The sequence below is a fragment of the Echeneis naucrates genome, chromosome 18 (assembly GCF_900963305.1).
Source record: "Echeneis naucrates chromosome 18, fEcheNa1.1, whole genome shotgun sequence".
NCBI classification, from domain to species: Eukaryota; Metazoa; Chordata; class Actinopteri; order Carangiformes; family Echeneidae; genus Echeneis; species Echeneis naucrates.
The window spans coordinates 12,162,270-12,175,675 of NC_042528.1; the positions used below are offsets into that span (position 1 = coordinate 12,162,270).

General features: G+C 40.4%; 1 protein-coding gene across 4 annotated transcripts in view; it reads left to right on the top strand.

Annotated features, from left to right (window-relative positions):
- sorcs2 (sortilin-related VPS10 domain containing receptor 2) overlaps positions 1–13,406 on the top strand; it is a 292,041-nt gene that overhangs the window by 141,572 nt on the left and 137,063 nt on the right. For all 4 annotated transcript variants that reach the window (XM_029526352.1, XM_029526354.1, XM_029526353.1 and 1 more), the window contains exon 3: positions 3,906–4,005. In XM_029526352.1, coding sequence (XP_029382212.1) covers positions 3,906–4,005 — 100 coding nt within the window. The remainder of the gene's footprint in view (positions 1–3,905; positions 4,006–13,406) is intronic.

Sequence of the window (13,406 nt, forward strand, 5' to 3'; positions counted from 1 at the left end):
ATTTCAGAAGAGAATTTTTGTTTGAAGTCCCATCACCCACAGGAAGAGAAAATGTCATCTCTCTGATATAATTTGTTCGTTTGAATAATTCACAAAAGCTTGCAAATGTCTTTTTAATCATTACATCGGTGGACACCTTGGGTCGTTAAACACCAGATGGGCAAAAAGAAGGAGCCTTAATGGTAACAGAGGAAGCCAGATGATAGAGCGATAGGGGCATGAGATGAGTATAATCAGCGTCTATATGTTGAGATGTGCTCTTGGGCAAAATGCCCACTCCTACCTCATCCAATCCCGATCGTTCTGGAAATGAGAAACTATGACTATCTAATAGAAAAAAAGCCCAAGTGATATTTGTTTTAGCAGAACTAAAATCATTTCAACATCAACTACTGAATTTTACCATTTCACTTGTTGCACCTCTGGAAGTAGAAGCTGCATTAACAGAAGGAACAAAATAAATAAATAAATAAATAAAAGAAAGTGCAAACTCGTGGCTAACTGGAGAAAATTTCCACAAACTGTAAGTTCGTTTTTTTTAATCTAGTCCTTAGTATCCTACTCTGATTAACCTTGATGCCACCATCAGGTAGGCAGCTGTTTTTATCTTAAAGGCTCTGATAAACCAGCTGCACACTGTCCTGCTAAGCACCAAGGAAACAGACAGAAAAAGTTGGCAGCTTTAATGACTCAAGCATTTAGCTGCTAACAAGCCAGATATTTCCCTGGTGTACAGCTGAAACCAGAGCGAATATTGGACTGATCTTCATCAGTCCCCTCCTCATCAGGTCTAAATGAACATGAATATTGGTATACGTGACGATGTTTGGTGTTTTTGGTGAACTTTGTGATATCACACTGAAGTCGACCTTTGACGATTAGGATATAAAATGTCAGCACAAAATTTTGCCTGATTAAGCACAATGCTTATGCCAAATTTGAAGAAATTTCCACAAGCAATTTCTGTAATATTGTGTTTGTGAGTATGCAGATCTGAAAGCATAATGCCTCCGGCCTGTCTGCAGCAGCACTAATGAATTAATTTCATGCAATTTAAGAAAAAAGAACACGGTGTGGCGCATCATTGCATATATCCATCTGCCCACTGTCCATACTCCTTATTCAAGCAGAATGCAGGGAGGCTGGAGCCAATCCCAGCTGATACTGAGCAAGGGCAGGGTTCAGTCTTGCCCAATGTCAGCTGGGTCACCAGTCTATCACAGACAGTCACCATTTAACTTGACATGCATGTCTTTTGCAAGCTGGTGTATCTGGAGAGAATTCGCACAGTGATGACAATAACATGCAAACTCCACACAGAGAGATCTTTGGAATTGGCCACGACACCATGCATTTATAATTTTAATACGGGTCTCATGCTACATGTTATAACTTGACATAACCACAGTTTTGAATCTTTCATATACTGAAAGCACTGGCTCCCACTGCTGGCTAAAAGGTAGGGAGTCATAACACAAACACCTAAAATACAGCTTGGAAAGTCACTGTACTGTACAGTATAATGAGATATAGCATAGATGTATAATTGACATACATTTATTATATAAACTCCAATGTCAATGATACATGACACTTTTGTATAAATATATTAAGACAATTAGTAAGAGGATATTAAGCATTATATATATATATATATATATATATATATATATATATATAAAATGCTTTCCAATTCAACATTTCAGATTCCCAGTTCCAGATATGGAACAGCTCTGTGTGTGTTTTGGGCTAACATCCTGATGATCCAGGCTCTCAGTGGGCCTCTACCCAGCAGGCCTAGCAGACCTTCACTTTATCCGCAAGTCAGTTTTTTTGAGATAAGCGCTGAGCTCTGCCCGCTAACGCGACCATCAGTGCGAGATCTGTACATGTCCTCCAAGTGATCCTGGGTTAAACGTTGCACAGGGGCCAGTGAGGAAGATGAAAACACTTGCCAGCTCACTGTGGAGAAATAGCTCACCCCTGCTATGCCACTCCATTTTCTCCAGCTGCATCGGAGCACTCTGGGAGAGCTGATTGCTGAATGGCTTGGCAGGGCTTCAGGCGTGTGTATGTGTCTCTTTGGGTGTGTGTCCATTAGTAGTAGATCTCCCACTGTGCGAAGGAGTAAATCCTCTCATCCTTAACCAGGCTGACGTGCTAGCTCATCATTATATTTCATCAAGACCTCTCCTTCCTGGCTCCCTCCTGTTGAACCTTCAGCCCTCTGCTAAATGCTGCAGCATTTCTTTTCCTGTGTGCTTTGAATCACTCTAAATTTATCCCCAGAAAGCTGCTAGGCACCACATTGAAAACAGTGAGTGAAAAACATTTTAAAAAATGCAAACATGCAGTGTATTACATTTGCATTCTTTAACCTCTGCATATGTCTCCGGAAAATTTTGTTTCTTAATGTGTCATATCAGTATTTGCTATTTTAATCACCCTCACTTGCATTGTTTTTCTGAGGGGAGTGTTACCTGGAGTCATCTTTCGGCCAGGTGCTCCTGACAGGAATTTCGAGAAATTAACTATACATAAGCGATCATCTTACTCCAGCCTTCAGTGAGAGGAAACTTGCGCTGTTTTTCAAAACCTGTCATAAACAATCACCTTCACTCTGCTCAGCTGCTGTGACTAAATCGGACTGGGGAAACAATCCAGCAGCTCGCTATCAATCTGAAACACACACAGCACTCCAGTCCTACTCTTAAACCTGCCAGCTTTCAGGACTGGCCATCACTTAATTGCTGGCCCAGGGCTCTTTTTGCTGCAGTGTGGCAATCAAGGTTGTCCAGACATTTCTGATTTGTCACTGAGCTTAGAACACAAAGCGGTAATATGATGAAGAAAGTTAATAAGGTATGGTATAATACTTTCAGGTTGCCCCTTCCTGGGCTTTTGGGACGTTTCACCTCCCTTTGCCAGTGTTAAGGTTCTCTGTGGAAATGCTCTTCTTTCAGGATACACAGAGTGTGCTGAAATGTATATAAAAAAATTATTTGGCCTCATTTATAGAATTGCCTCTTACAAAGCCGTTCCAGACTCTCACCTGGTAGAACTGAACCGACCTGATGCCCTTTGCTGTATGACAGCCCATCTCTCTCTTCGTTCATGTTTCTCTCTCTAATTGAAGCTGCAATAAAGATAAATATAGTTTAAAAACAATTATAAAACAAGAATTGTCTCCTAAAATGGTTTCCTGACAGCAGCAGATATGCTGGTCTTGCTTGTCATAGTTACAATAGTAAACATATGTCATTCTCCCTCATAACAGTCATGACATATGTAAGTTCAGGAATAGATGCTGATTTGGGTTGAAATAGCTAGGTTGTGTGATCTTTGTTGTAATAACATGGTTAACTGTCAAACTGTCATGAAAACAGCGCAGAATGTTGAATCAAACACTGCTCTTATGTATTTAATCCCAGTGTCTTGTTGTCCCATCCATCCACTGTAACCTCCTCCTGGATTTTGCTGCTTCATAAAGCACAACACCACACTTTTACTCTTGCCTTAACTACTACTACCAAAGATGTCGCCTAGCAACTAAACCTGACCATGGATTATATTAATGTCCTGTGTTTTTTACTGGACAGCTTCAGCCTCGGCTTCAGTTTTAGCCGGGAGACAGCCAAAAGTTAAATCTTTACAGGCATCCATTTAATCATCCATTTGTAAATGCCTTTAGTTTATAAAAAACAAAACAAAACAATTAAAAAAACAACAAATTAGTGATCTGACATCTTTGGATCAACTTGCTTTTTTCTAGGCAGTCTTGTCTCTCCCTGTTGATGTTGTGATTGATAAAACCATTTTTTTTTTTTAATTGGCTCAGAGAATCTTCCTGCTTTCAAAGTGTCCTGACTGAATGCCACTTGGGGTTGTTTCTGTCTGTCTTTCAGATCTACTGACTATGGCACCACCTACACCAAGCTCAATCTGATGCCAGGGACGACCATTGTAGTGACCAGTTTCTATATCTGCCCAACTAACAAGAAAAAGGTATGAGGATGAACAGATTATTGAAATAATAGTGCTGTCTGTAAATCCGCTATAAAGACTGCAGGTGATTTTCTTTCTCGCCTGAAACTGCAATATCAGTAGAAACTGAAAAGCTCGACCTAAGTGTGTTGAGAGTGTGAGCTGGAGGTCTAAATGAATATTTACACAGACCGGCTGGGTTGAAATTATGAGATATCGTTTTAAAGATGTGTGATTTGTGAATGCGATCTGCTTAAACTGAGGACTACCTGCTGTTTGTCGAATTATTGCTTGTGACAACATCTGTGCCTGGCAACTGGAGCGTGGTGCAGGGGAGACGGCCTCATTTTGAGTGAACAGTTGCTTATTGTGGCGTCCACACACAGCACAGGTCTGTTCTAACAACATTTTAAACTGACAGCAAGTCTATTACATTGATGTATCAAAAGACAGTGCAGGATTAATATTACTGGTTGTACACAGGTTTACGGCATGTGTCATTTACTGTACATTCATACACAAACCATCATGATTATGTATCTTCTGTTTACTATGTTGATCCTTCTGCACTGTAAAAGACTCTTGCCTGCAGGTTTGTCTTCAGATGGGTTTTGGTGGGCGAGTCTAAATCAAATGTCTGTGGAAAACTTTTATTTTAACCTCTCACCTTCGTGCTTGACTGATTTTTATGCTCTTTCTTCCTTTTTTAAACAAAACTGAGGTTGTTTGTAGCAGCAACAGAGGCTGCTCAAACAAAATTCATTAAAGCAGGAGCTTGTGTTGATCTACGCACCTACACGCACACACATCTCCCTATACTGAGTCAACAGTGATACTTTAAACTGACGGCCACTCTGACAGATGCATGGGGTGAAAATATTAATTTTAAAAGTTAGCTTTAAACTTGTACTGACTGAACAGCAATCAGTGTAACTTTTAACACAGTGAAAGCTCTGCAGCATACATGTCAGTCACCCATCGACTTCCTTCATGTATAAACTTGCACACCCCATTGCCCCTCATTTGTCTTACTTTTAAATGATGATTGTCTTTTGCGCAGCTTTGCATGGACTTGTTCCACTCAGTGAGCCAGTTTATGGCAATACACAAGTCATGGTCTTTTGTTAGACAAGGACATTAGTAGGGCCATTAAATTTGCCCCAGCCTGTCTCATCTCTCCAGTATCTACAGAATCCATGGGAGAAATACAAGTGCCATCCAATTTTACAGAATTTCTGCACTGACGTTTGGCTGAAGTATCGGCTCTTGTGACATCCCTAGCATTAACATTAAGGAAGTGTGATGAGCTGAATGTCATCCCTCTCCTATTATTATGCATATCCATACAGCAGGCTATGTTTCTGAATGTGTCATATCAATGACTCAGATCAGGTGGCCTGCAACAAATGATAGGACACACTGCACATCCATTCGAGACACTCGTCTCACTTGGGCTTGTGAACTCAACATAACTCAACATAAGACTTCAGCTTTGCAAAAAAAAAAAAAAAAAAATTAAAAATTTGGTATATAACAATCTTTGGCCAGTTCCACCAAGTTCCTGTTCTTCACAGGCAACTTAGGGACTAGGCAGCGGACTGAGACAACTCCACTGGTTGTAAAAGGAAGTCAGATTGTATTGAATTCTATGAGAAAATGTCCCTAATTGATTTATTGTCTCAGGAAATGTTTTGCAAATTAGTTTATAGCTTCAATGTTTTCTTCAATTCAACATGACGTTAATGTTTAAAATAATGGTCCCATTTAGAGCAAAATACATCATAATGCAGGATATCAATTAGTGTGTGGCTACTGTGTGATTGACAGACTATACCACACAAATCACGATAGAGTGCACAGCAGGTCAGATCCTTCCCTTACTTTTATTTTAAAAAACCAAGCTGGTGACAAATTACAAACTCAAGGCTTCAAAATGGTGGTTCACAAACCAGCAAATGAAGCCTAATTGATTTGGCATATGTACATGAGGAGTATCATCCATGACGTCAGGCACCTGAGATCCTTCAGCTCATTCCTTTACTGGCACTAGCCAACTTTCCTGCTTGACCCAGCCCTGACCCTCCCACAGAGCTGTCAGCCCGTGCAGGTAAGCTGAGGTGAGAGCCTGAAGGTATCATGGCTGACTTAAGCTGAGGTAAAGGTGAGTTGCGAACTGTGGCGACCTGTCTAATTGGCAGCCAATATCACCAGGGTTTAGGCTTCTTTAAATCGATCAAGCAATAGAGGGAGATTGGATAATATCGCTTTTCTCTTTCTCTGCTTCAGTGCACAAACCCACATAGAACAGTAGAGGGCCAGACAGCATGAGTGCAGGAAATGGAGTCATTCTAATTTCTAATGACAGAAAGACAGACAGAAAGGGAGGGCAGCAGGTTGAAACTGTGTGTTATGATACCCCTTGGCCTGGTGGAATTGGTGTGATAGAAACAATGAGGCCATGTCAACGCTTTGATCCAACTGCATATCAGCATGTTGCTGTGTTTGTTTCCTTCTTTTCAAATCACGAGTGATCACGCTTCTGCACGTATACAAACACAGGCACGTGTAAGCACACTTTGATCAATAGTGTAAATCACATCTAAAAGCGGGAGACAAGTGGGTGTGCGAGCTCTGTGAGGGGATTACACGCAGTGTGAAGAGATCACACAGAACAGGTGCGAGGGGGCCTCGGGTAATCAATAGCACTAGAGACAATTAGAGAGAGGGGAGTCTTCAGATGGAGACAATGTCATCCTCTCTTTGTCTCCCTCCATTGTTTCATTGAGAGCTCCATTAAAGATCCACTCGAGACCCTTAGTAGCAGAGGACTCTCAAGGACGCTTGACACACTTCAACACCGATAAAGTAACAAGTAAACTTTGAAAGTAGAGGTTTCGACATGCTCTCCTTCAGCAGTTGTCTCCAGAGGGCTGTCAGTGGGGAAAGTGTTTGCACAAGTCTGCTTTCTTGGAGTGGAGTGTTAAATGAGACCTATACTCATTTTCAGTCCTATATTTTTACTCGGGGACCCCTCTGGAGCAGCTCTCATTTATTCACAGTTGACAAAGTCATCTCAAGCTGCATGTTATTCAGGCCCTCCTGATCTAGAACCTGACAAAATCACTGAGCACATGAATTAAAGACGACTGCATTGTGATTTCCTCTATATTTACTTTAGCTATCAAAAATAAAGTTTGAAACAACAGAATATATCTTCCCCACTGTGCACAGCCTCTGCCTCAAAAATTGGATAGAGCCTTTATTTCCCTCAACAGCAGAAGGTAACAGGTCTTCATGGAAGCAGTTCTTTATTTATAATTCCTTTAGTTCATATACAGACTTGTTATAGCGTTAGTACAAATTCTTATTTCTCTGTGGACTGGGACCTTTTACAACATTAAAGTAGCACTTAAAGCGCTTTCATGAATTAAAAATAAATCTCACTTCATAAGATAATGTAAGACAAAACTGAGAAGAGAGAAAGCATTGGAAAAAATTATCAAACTTTCATTGGAGTACAAGCCCCAGCCAGGGGGGATTTTGAAGCTGAAAAAATTATATATCACAATATTCACTTAATAAGTGAGCACAGTTCTGACAGGGCCAATATATATTTATATATTTGGGTTCAGTTCCTGGCCTGGGTCCTTTCTGTGTGGAGTTTGCATGTTCTCCCCATGTCTGCTTGGGTTTCCTCCAGGTACTCCGTTTTCCTCCCACCATCTAAAGACATGCATGTTTTGGTTAACTGGTGACTCAAAATTGTCTATAGGTCTGAGTGTGAGTGTGAGTGGTTTTTTGTCTCTGTTTGTCTCTGTTTATTGGCCCCGTGGTGAACTGGCGACCTGTCCACTCGCACAGAACGTTGGCTGGGATTGGCTCCAGCACCCCACAACCAATAAACAGAAAAAGTAGTAGAAGATGGATGGTTGTTTATATATTTACATACTACTGCAGGCAAAGCGATACCAACCACCAATATTCATTTAGTAGAGGAGCCAAAATTAGAGATAAAGACTTCATAAACCACTTTCAGGCATCTGCCTTCTTCTTAACTGGTCTTTTAGGGCTCTTGCAAACATTTCAAATCTTTATCAGTCTAGACATGAATCTAGCTGAAGGTGGGAATATCAGCAAAGGAATAGGTTGCAATAGTAAGGTGATAGTAAGGTGAAAATTTTATCACATCCCAGAGATCATGGTTTTAATAGCTCAACTAAGTCCATATCAGCAAAAGAGGGGCGAACCATCCTGTACATGGAAAGTGGTCCAAGACAAGACTTGACGTAGAGCCATCTGTCACCACCATGTATGGCTTTCACATTTGCTTAGACTTGAGCTTAACTGCTGTAAAATGTCAGTTTCCCTGACAAGAAGGTTTCCAATACAGCCTGTTGATTACATACAAATGTGGAAGGAAATGTAAATAAATCAAATGCTACAGGCCAATGTCTCCTTAAATCAAATAATAGTTACGAAAATGCCTCTAGGAAAGGTAAAGATTAAAGCAAAGTAGAAAATGAATGAAAAAAAGGACACAGTGAAAAGAAAAAGACGCAAGATGAGTAAACAGACATGAGTGAAATCAATTAAGGAAGAGGAACCATGGAGAGAATAGATGCTACAGATGCACTTTCAGTGCCTCTGTGATTGACATTTCAAAGGAGATTCAAAGAGAAAGGCAAGATATTCAAATATGGTCACATTATGATATCCCTGTGATGAGAAACAATTTTTGAAATTTCAGAAAGACCATCCTATTCTTCTGTATGACTGACAGTGAAATATCTCTCTGCTTGTCTGTCTATGATGTCTTAATGGCTATCAACTGTATCCCTGCTTTCCATTCAAAGATAAAATACTGTAATGGTAACTGAATAATTTTCTTTAAGACAGATGCGCTTTCTTTGTCCAGTGCTATCACCAAAGAGTGAGCCTTGAAAGTAATTATGAATGGAGTTAATGTTAAAAGCAGCCCGATGATAATATCCAGGGCATCAGCCTATTCAAGATGGTGGAAGACACCACTGATTCCATTGAGAAAATAGGGCCATTAATCTCAATTTCCCAGAATCCTTCACCCTTTCCTACCTAGGTGTGAAACTCACCTGCGCGCCCTGTTTCCAGCTATAATTGGTCACTGCTTGGACTGCCGCCAGAAGTGAACTGCTGCAACTTCTCTTCACTCTGGTGCAGGAACTGTTGGCAACATCCATCCATCCATCTTCTACCACATTTCTGTTCCTGTGTCGTGGGGGGTGCTGTGGCCAAGCCAATCCCAGCCAATGTTCTGGGTGAGGACGGGGTTCACCCTGGGCAGGTCGCCAGTTCATCACAGGGCCGACACACAAAGACAAACAGAGATGAACAACCACACACTCGCATTCAGACCTACGGACAATTTAGAGTCACCAGTTGACCTAAACATGCATGTTTTCGGATGGTGGGAGGAAATCGGAGTACCCGGAAGAAACCCATGCAGACACAGGGACAACATGCAAACTCTGCACAGAAAGGCCCCAGGCCAGGAACCAAAGAGGCAACCTTCTTGTTGTGGGGCAACTACGCTAACCACTACGCTGCCATGCTCGAAGCAGCCACATCCAACTGGAAAATGAAACCAGCATAGAATGCCAGGAACCGCAGTTCTTTGCATGGTCATCCAAAAGTGAGTTGATCCCAACAGATCCTATAATTAAACATCCAACTTGTGTAAGGTGGAACTAAAAGCATTTTGGTCTCCATAGCTGATTTCTCCCTGTGGAGACTGATGAATTTTTATGCAAATCATCCATCTAAAGTCAATGAAGGCTTCATTGAGGGCATGTCTATAAGAGTGATTGCCTTGTCACAAACTGGTATGTGGCAAAAGTCTCAGCTCTGCATGCACCCCTCCTGTTTTCCAATTTTTGGATCAGGCGGAAGATCGGCTAAGTTCACCACTTGCCAAATATGGTAGATGGAACAGCGTATTGATTAGGTTAATCTATCCATAGATATTTATTGTTTATTCAACATCAACCAGCCTTTATAAACAGAAGCTATAGCTACGTTGTCACGGCAGACTCTAACAAAGCATGTTATCTCTGCACTGCTACTGCTACAGGTCCCTGCAGAGCGCAGTAAATCATATTACAAGCCAATCCAGATTCTAGCTGTGGTCACCATTGACCTAGAATTGGTCACAGCTGTTGACCCATGTGATCTGTCCAGCTGGATTCTTGTTTTTGCTCTCCTGTGCCATGATAGAGGCCTCACAGGGATCAACTCTGCTGCTCTCGGCTCTTCACATGCCTGGTTTAAATGATTGACCTGACTTGGATTCAACAATTCAGATCAATAAGCATTGAGCTAGAGGTACCAACTCACATTGCTGTCTATTTGCTCACAATGGAGGGAAACGTTGCTCCAAACAGTCTGTCACCCTTCTGCTTTTAAAAGGATGTAAATGTTGTGCTTTGGCACTTAATTTGTTTGAAGAAAGTGTGAAGCAAAAGCAGGATGAAAATTTGTGTTTTTCAGTTGTTAATGTCGAATAGTGTGTCATGAAATCTGCCACTTAACTTGTCACAACAGATCAACTAATAGCTAAAGAAACATGTTAGATTGTATACAATTCAGTTAAACATATTTTCTATAAATGAATGTGATGATCACTTGGCCCATTATAGGGTCACTTCTTGATAATAATAATAACGATCATGTTATTTATATAGCACTTAACTTTACAAAGTTACAAAGTGTTGTACAAGAAAAAGGAAAACCAGATAAAAGTCTAACAGCGGGTAAAAGAGACAATAAATATGTATGACTATAATTAGGGATAAAACAATATCATTAAAACGTAGATTTTACCAAGGGCTAAAATGTAGAAATGCATTTTCACCAGAGATTTGAAGGAGGATAAAAAGAGAGAGCGTCTGATTTGCGTTGTGAAGGAGATCCAGAGTGTTGGGGCTCTAAAAGCAAAGATCCTGTCATCCTTAGTTACAAGCCTTGATCTCGGCATGACCTACAGGCCTCCTCCGCCAGATGCAAGTTCTTGGTTTGGCACTTAACAAGTCAGGAGTTCTGAGCTGTAACTGTTGGCACAGCCATTTAATGCTTTAAAGGTCAGCAATAAAATGGAAAAAGATAAAGATCGAGAGGGGAGGTGAGCATGAGTAAATAACAGATAGAAATGATCTGATTTTAGATCCTGAGCTGGTAGAACATAAGTACTCAAACTAAATACTCTGATTTAATATTATTTATATATATATATATATATATATATATATATTTTTTTTTTTTTTTTTTTTATATTATTATAATATTGCTTTGATATTGATATTGATAGTGGTGGTGCATGGGTTCACGCTGTGAGCAGCTCTACCTATGTGGGTTCCTCCCAGCTACTCCAGCTTCCTGCCACTCTCCAAAGTTCAACATTGGTGTGAATGAGATGGTTATTTCAGTATGTCTGTATGTCATGCACTCCTGCATATGGGGTGGTGGGCATGGGGAGCCGGGGCCACTGACCTGACTCTGGGCCCTGGTGGTGGGCTCACTCATATTTAGGGAATGCCCACATGCATGTGTGGTTTCACTTGTCAGCTTGTGTTGGGTCACATCATGAAGAATTGATGAATCCTGCCTAAAATGGGCTGAGCTGCTCTCTTATTCCATCACGATGTGCCCTATCTTTGACTCTCTTGGGACACCTTCACCTACCTGGATCTCTCCAAAGATCTACACAGAAACCCTCGGGACTCTCTTAATCCTGAGTGAGGTGGCAAGAAAAGCACAGGATGCTTCACTGCACCAGTTCCTACCAGCACCCCCTGCGTCCCCTCCACACCTTCTCTGTCCTTTATTACCCCCTGATATTCACTGAGGTGTAGCACTGCCCTCCCTGCCACACAGAGGTCATTCCACTCAGTAAAGACCAACAAACAAGCTTCCAGGGAAAGTTGGTGATGGTCACCAACCTTCCCTGAAATAATAAAATATTTATCTTAAACTATGAGGACAAATGCAAAAATATCATATCATCACTATATCATATGTCAAATCATATCAAACACTAACAAAGCACAGTTGCTGTTGCTGTCTCTAATCCCGGGTTAACAAATTAGTGTGGACACACATCCACGCCTGCAGTGATTTGACACAATGAATGGTTTAGTTCAAATTCAGATTCGATTAATCCAGACCACAATTACCCATCTTCCGTTCATTTGCATCAGTAATTACATATATGCCCCTAAATATAATTACAATAATACAATAATTACAAACACAGTTATTTTATTTATTTATTTTTTGCACTAAACACATATGGAGTGACAGGGTCTAGACATGAAAACCAGCTGCAAAATCCTCAACACATCTGGCGCATGTTCTTCTAGGAATACATATTTCAACGTTGTCTGTGATTTATGATTGAAGATTTACACATTTACACATTGCAGTTTCAAAGCAGAACCCAAAAAATGAGATTACTGATCTTAAATAACAGATGCACTTCCCATTTATAAACAGCTGAAGAGCAGATCCCTCACGGCCCTGTGTATGTATATTCATTCATTCATTCATCCTAAACCACTTATCAGTTTTTGGGTCGCAGGATATATATAACAACTCATGCATTTCTTCATCACTTGTTGTCCTTTTATTAATTATGAAAAATAGTCTGACTGTGCACTGCAGGTTAAATATCTTTTGGTAGAGCTGCAAAGTGCTTAAGCTGGTGAGCGCGACAAAAAGACAAATGGAAATGCAACCTTTTTTTGTTACTCAAATGCAAGGCCATGTAGCTCTTTGTCTTACTGTGTGCTTTAATTGTTTGGAGAGGAGAAAAAAGTAGCTTAAATGAGCATGTTTATTAATATAAAAAACTATAAAACTGAAAACAAATTTTCCAAATGTGATTTTCATGTACCGTATTTTTCGCACTCTAAGGTGCACTTAAAATCCTTAAATTTTCTAAAAAATTGGCAATTTGCCTTATAATCCAGTGCACCTTATGTATTTCTTGTTGTGCTTACTGACCTTGAACCAATTTTACGTGGTACACTGCGCTCAAAAATCTGTCAAAATGTTTTAGTGCGACTTTGGTAAGTGACAAAGCCACTCTGCTTGATAGATTGTCTGAGCATTCCCAACTGACACAGGGACGTTTTATTAACGTTGGTCCTTGATTGGATATGGGTTGCAACGACAACATTAGATAACTAATTATGTAGTGCTCGGCAACCAACCACCATTCAACATTTAGTTAGTGTTACCTTACTATAATTAGACGTCAAGCCAACGTTTTCAACGTAAACCCAATTTTCAAATCCATGTCATAATCCAATTATAATCAAATGTTTTACAATGTTGTTCCAACGTCGCACTAACTTCAGGCATTTGCTATCGCTGGCAACGATAAACCAATC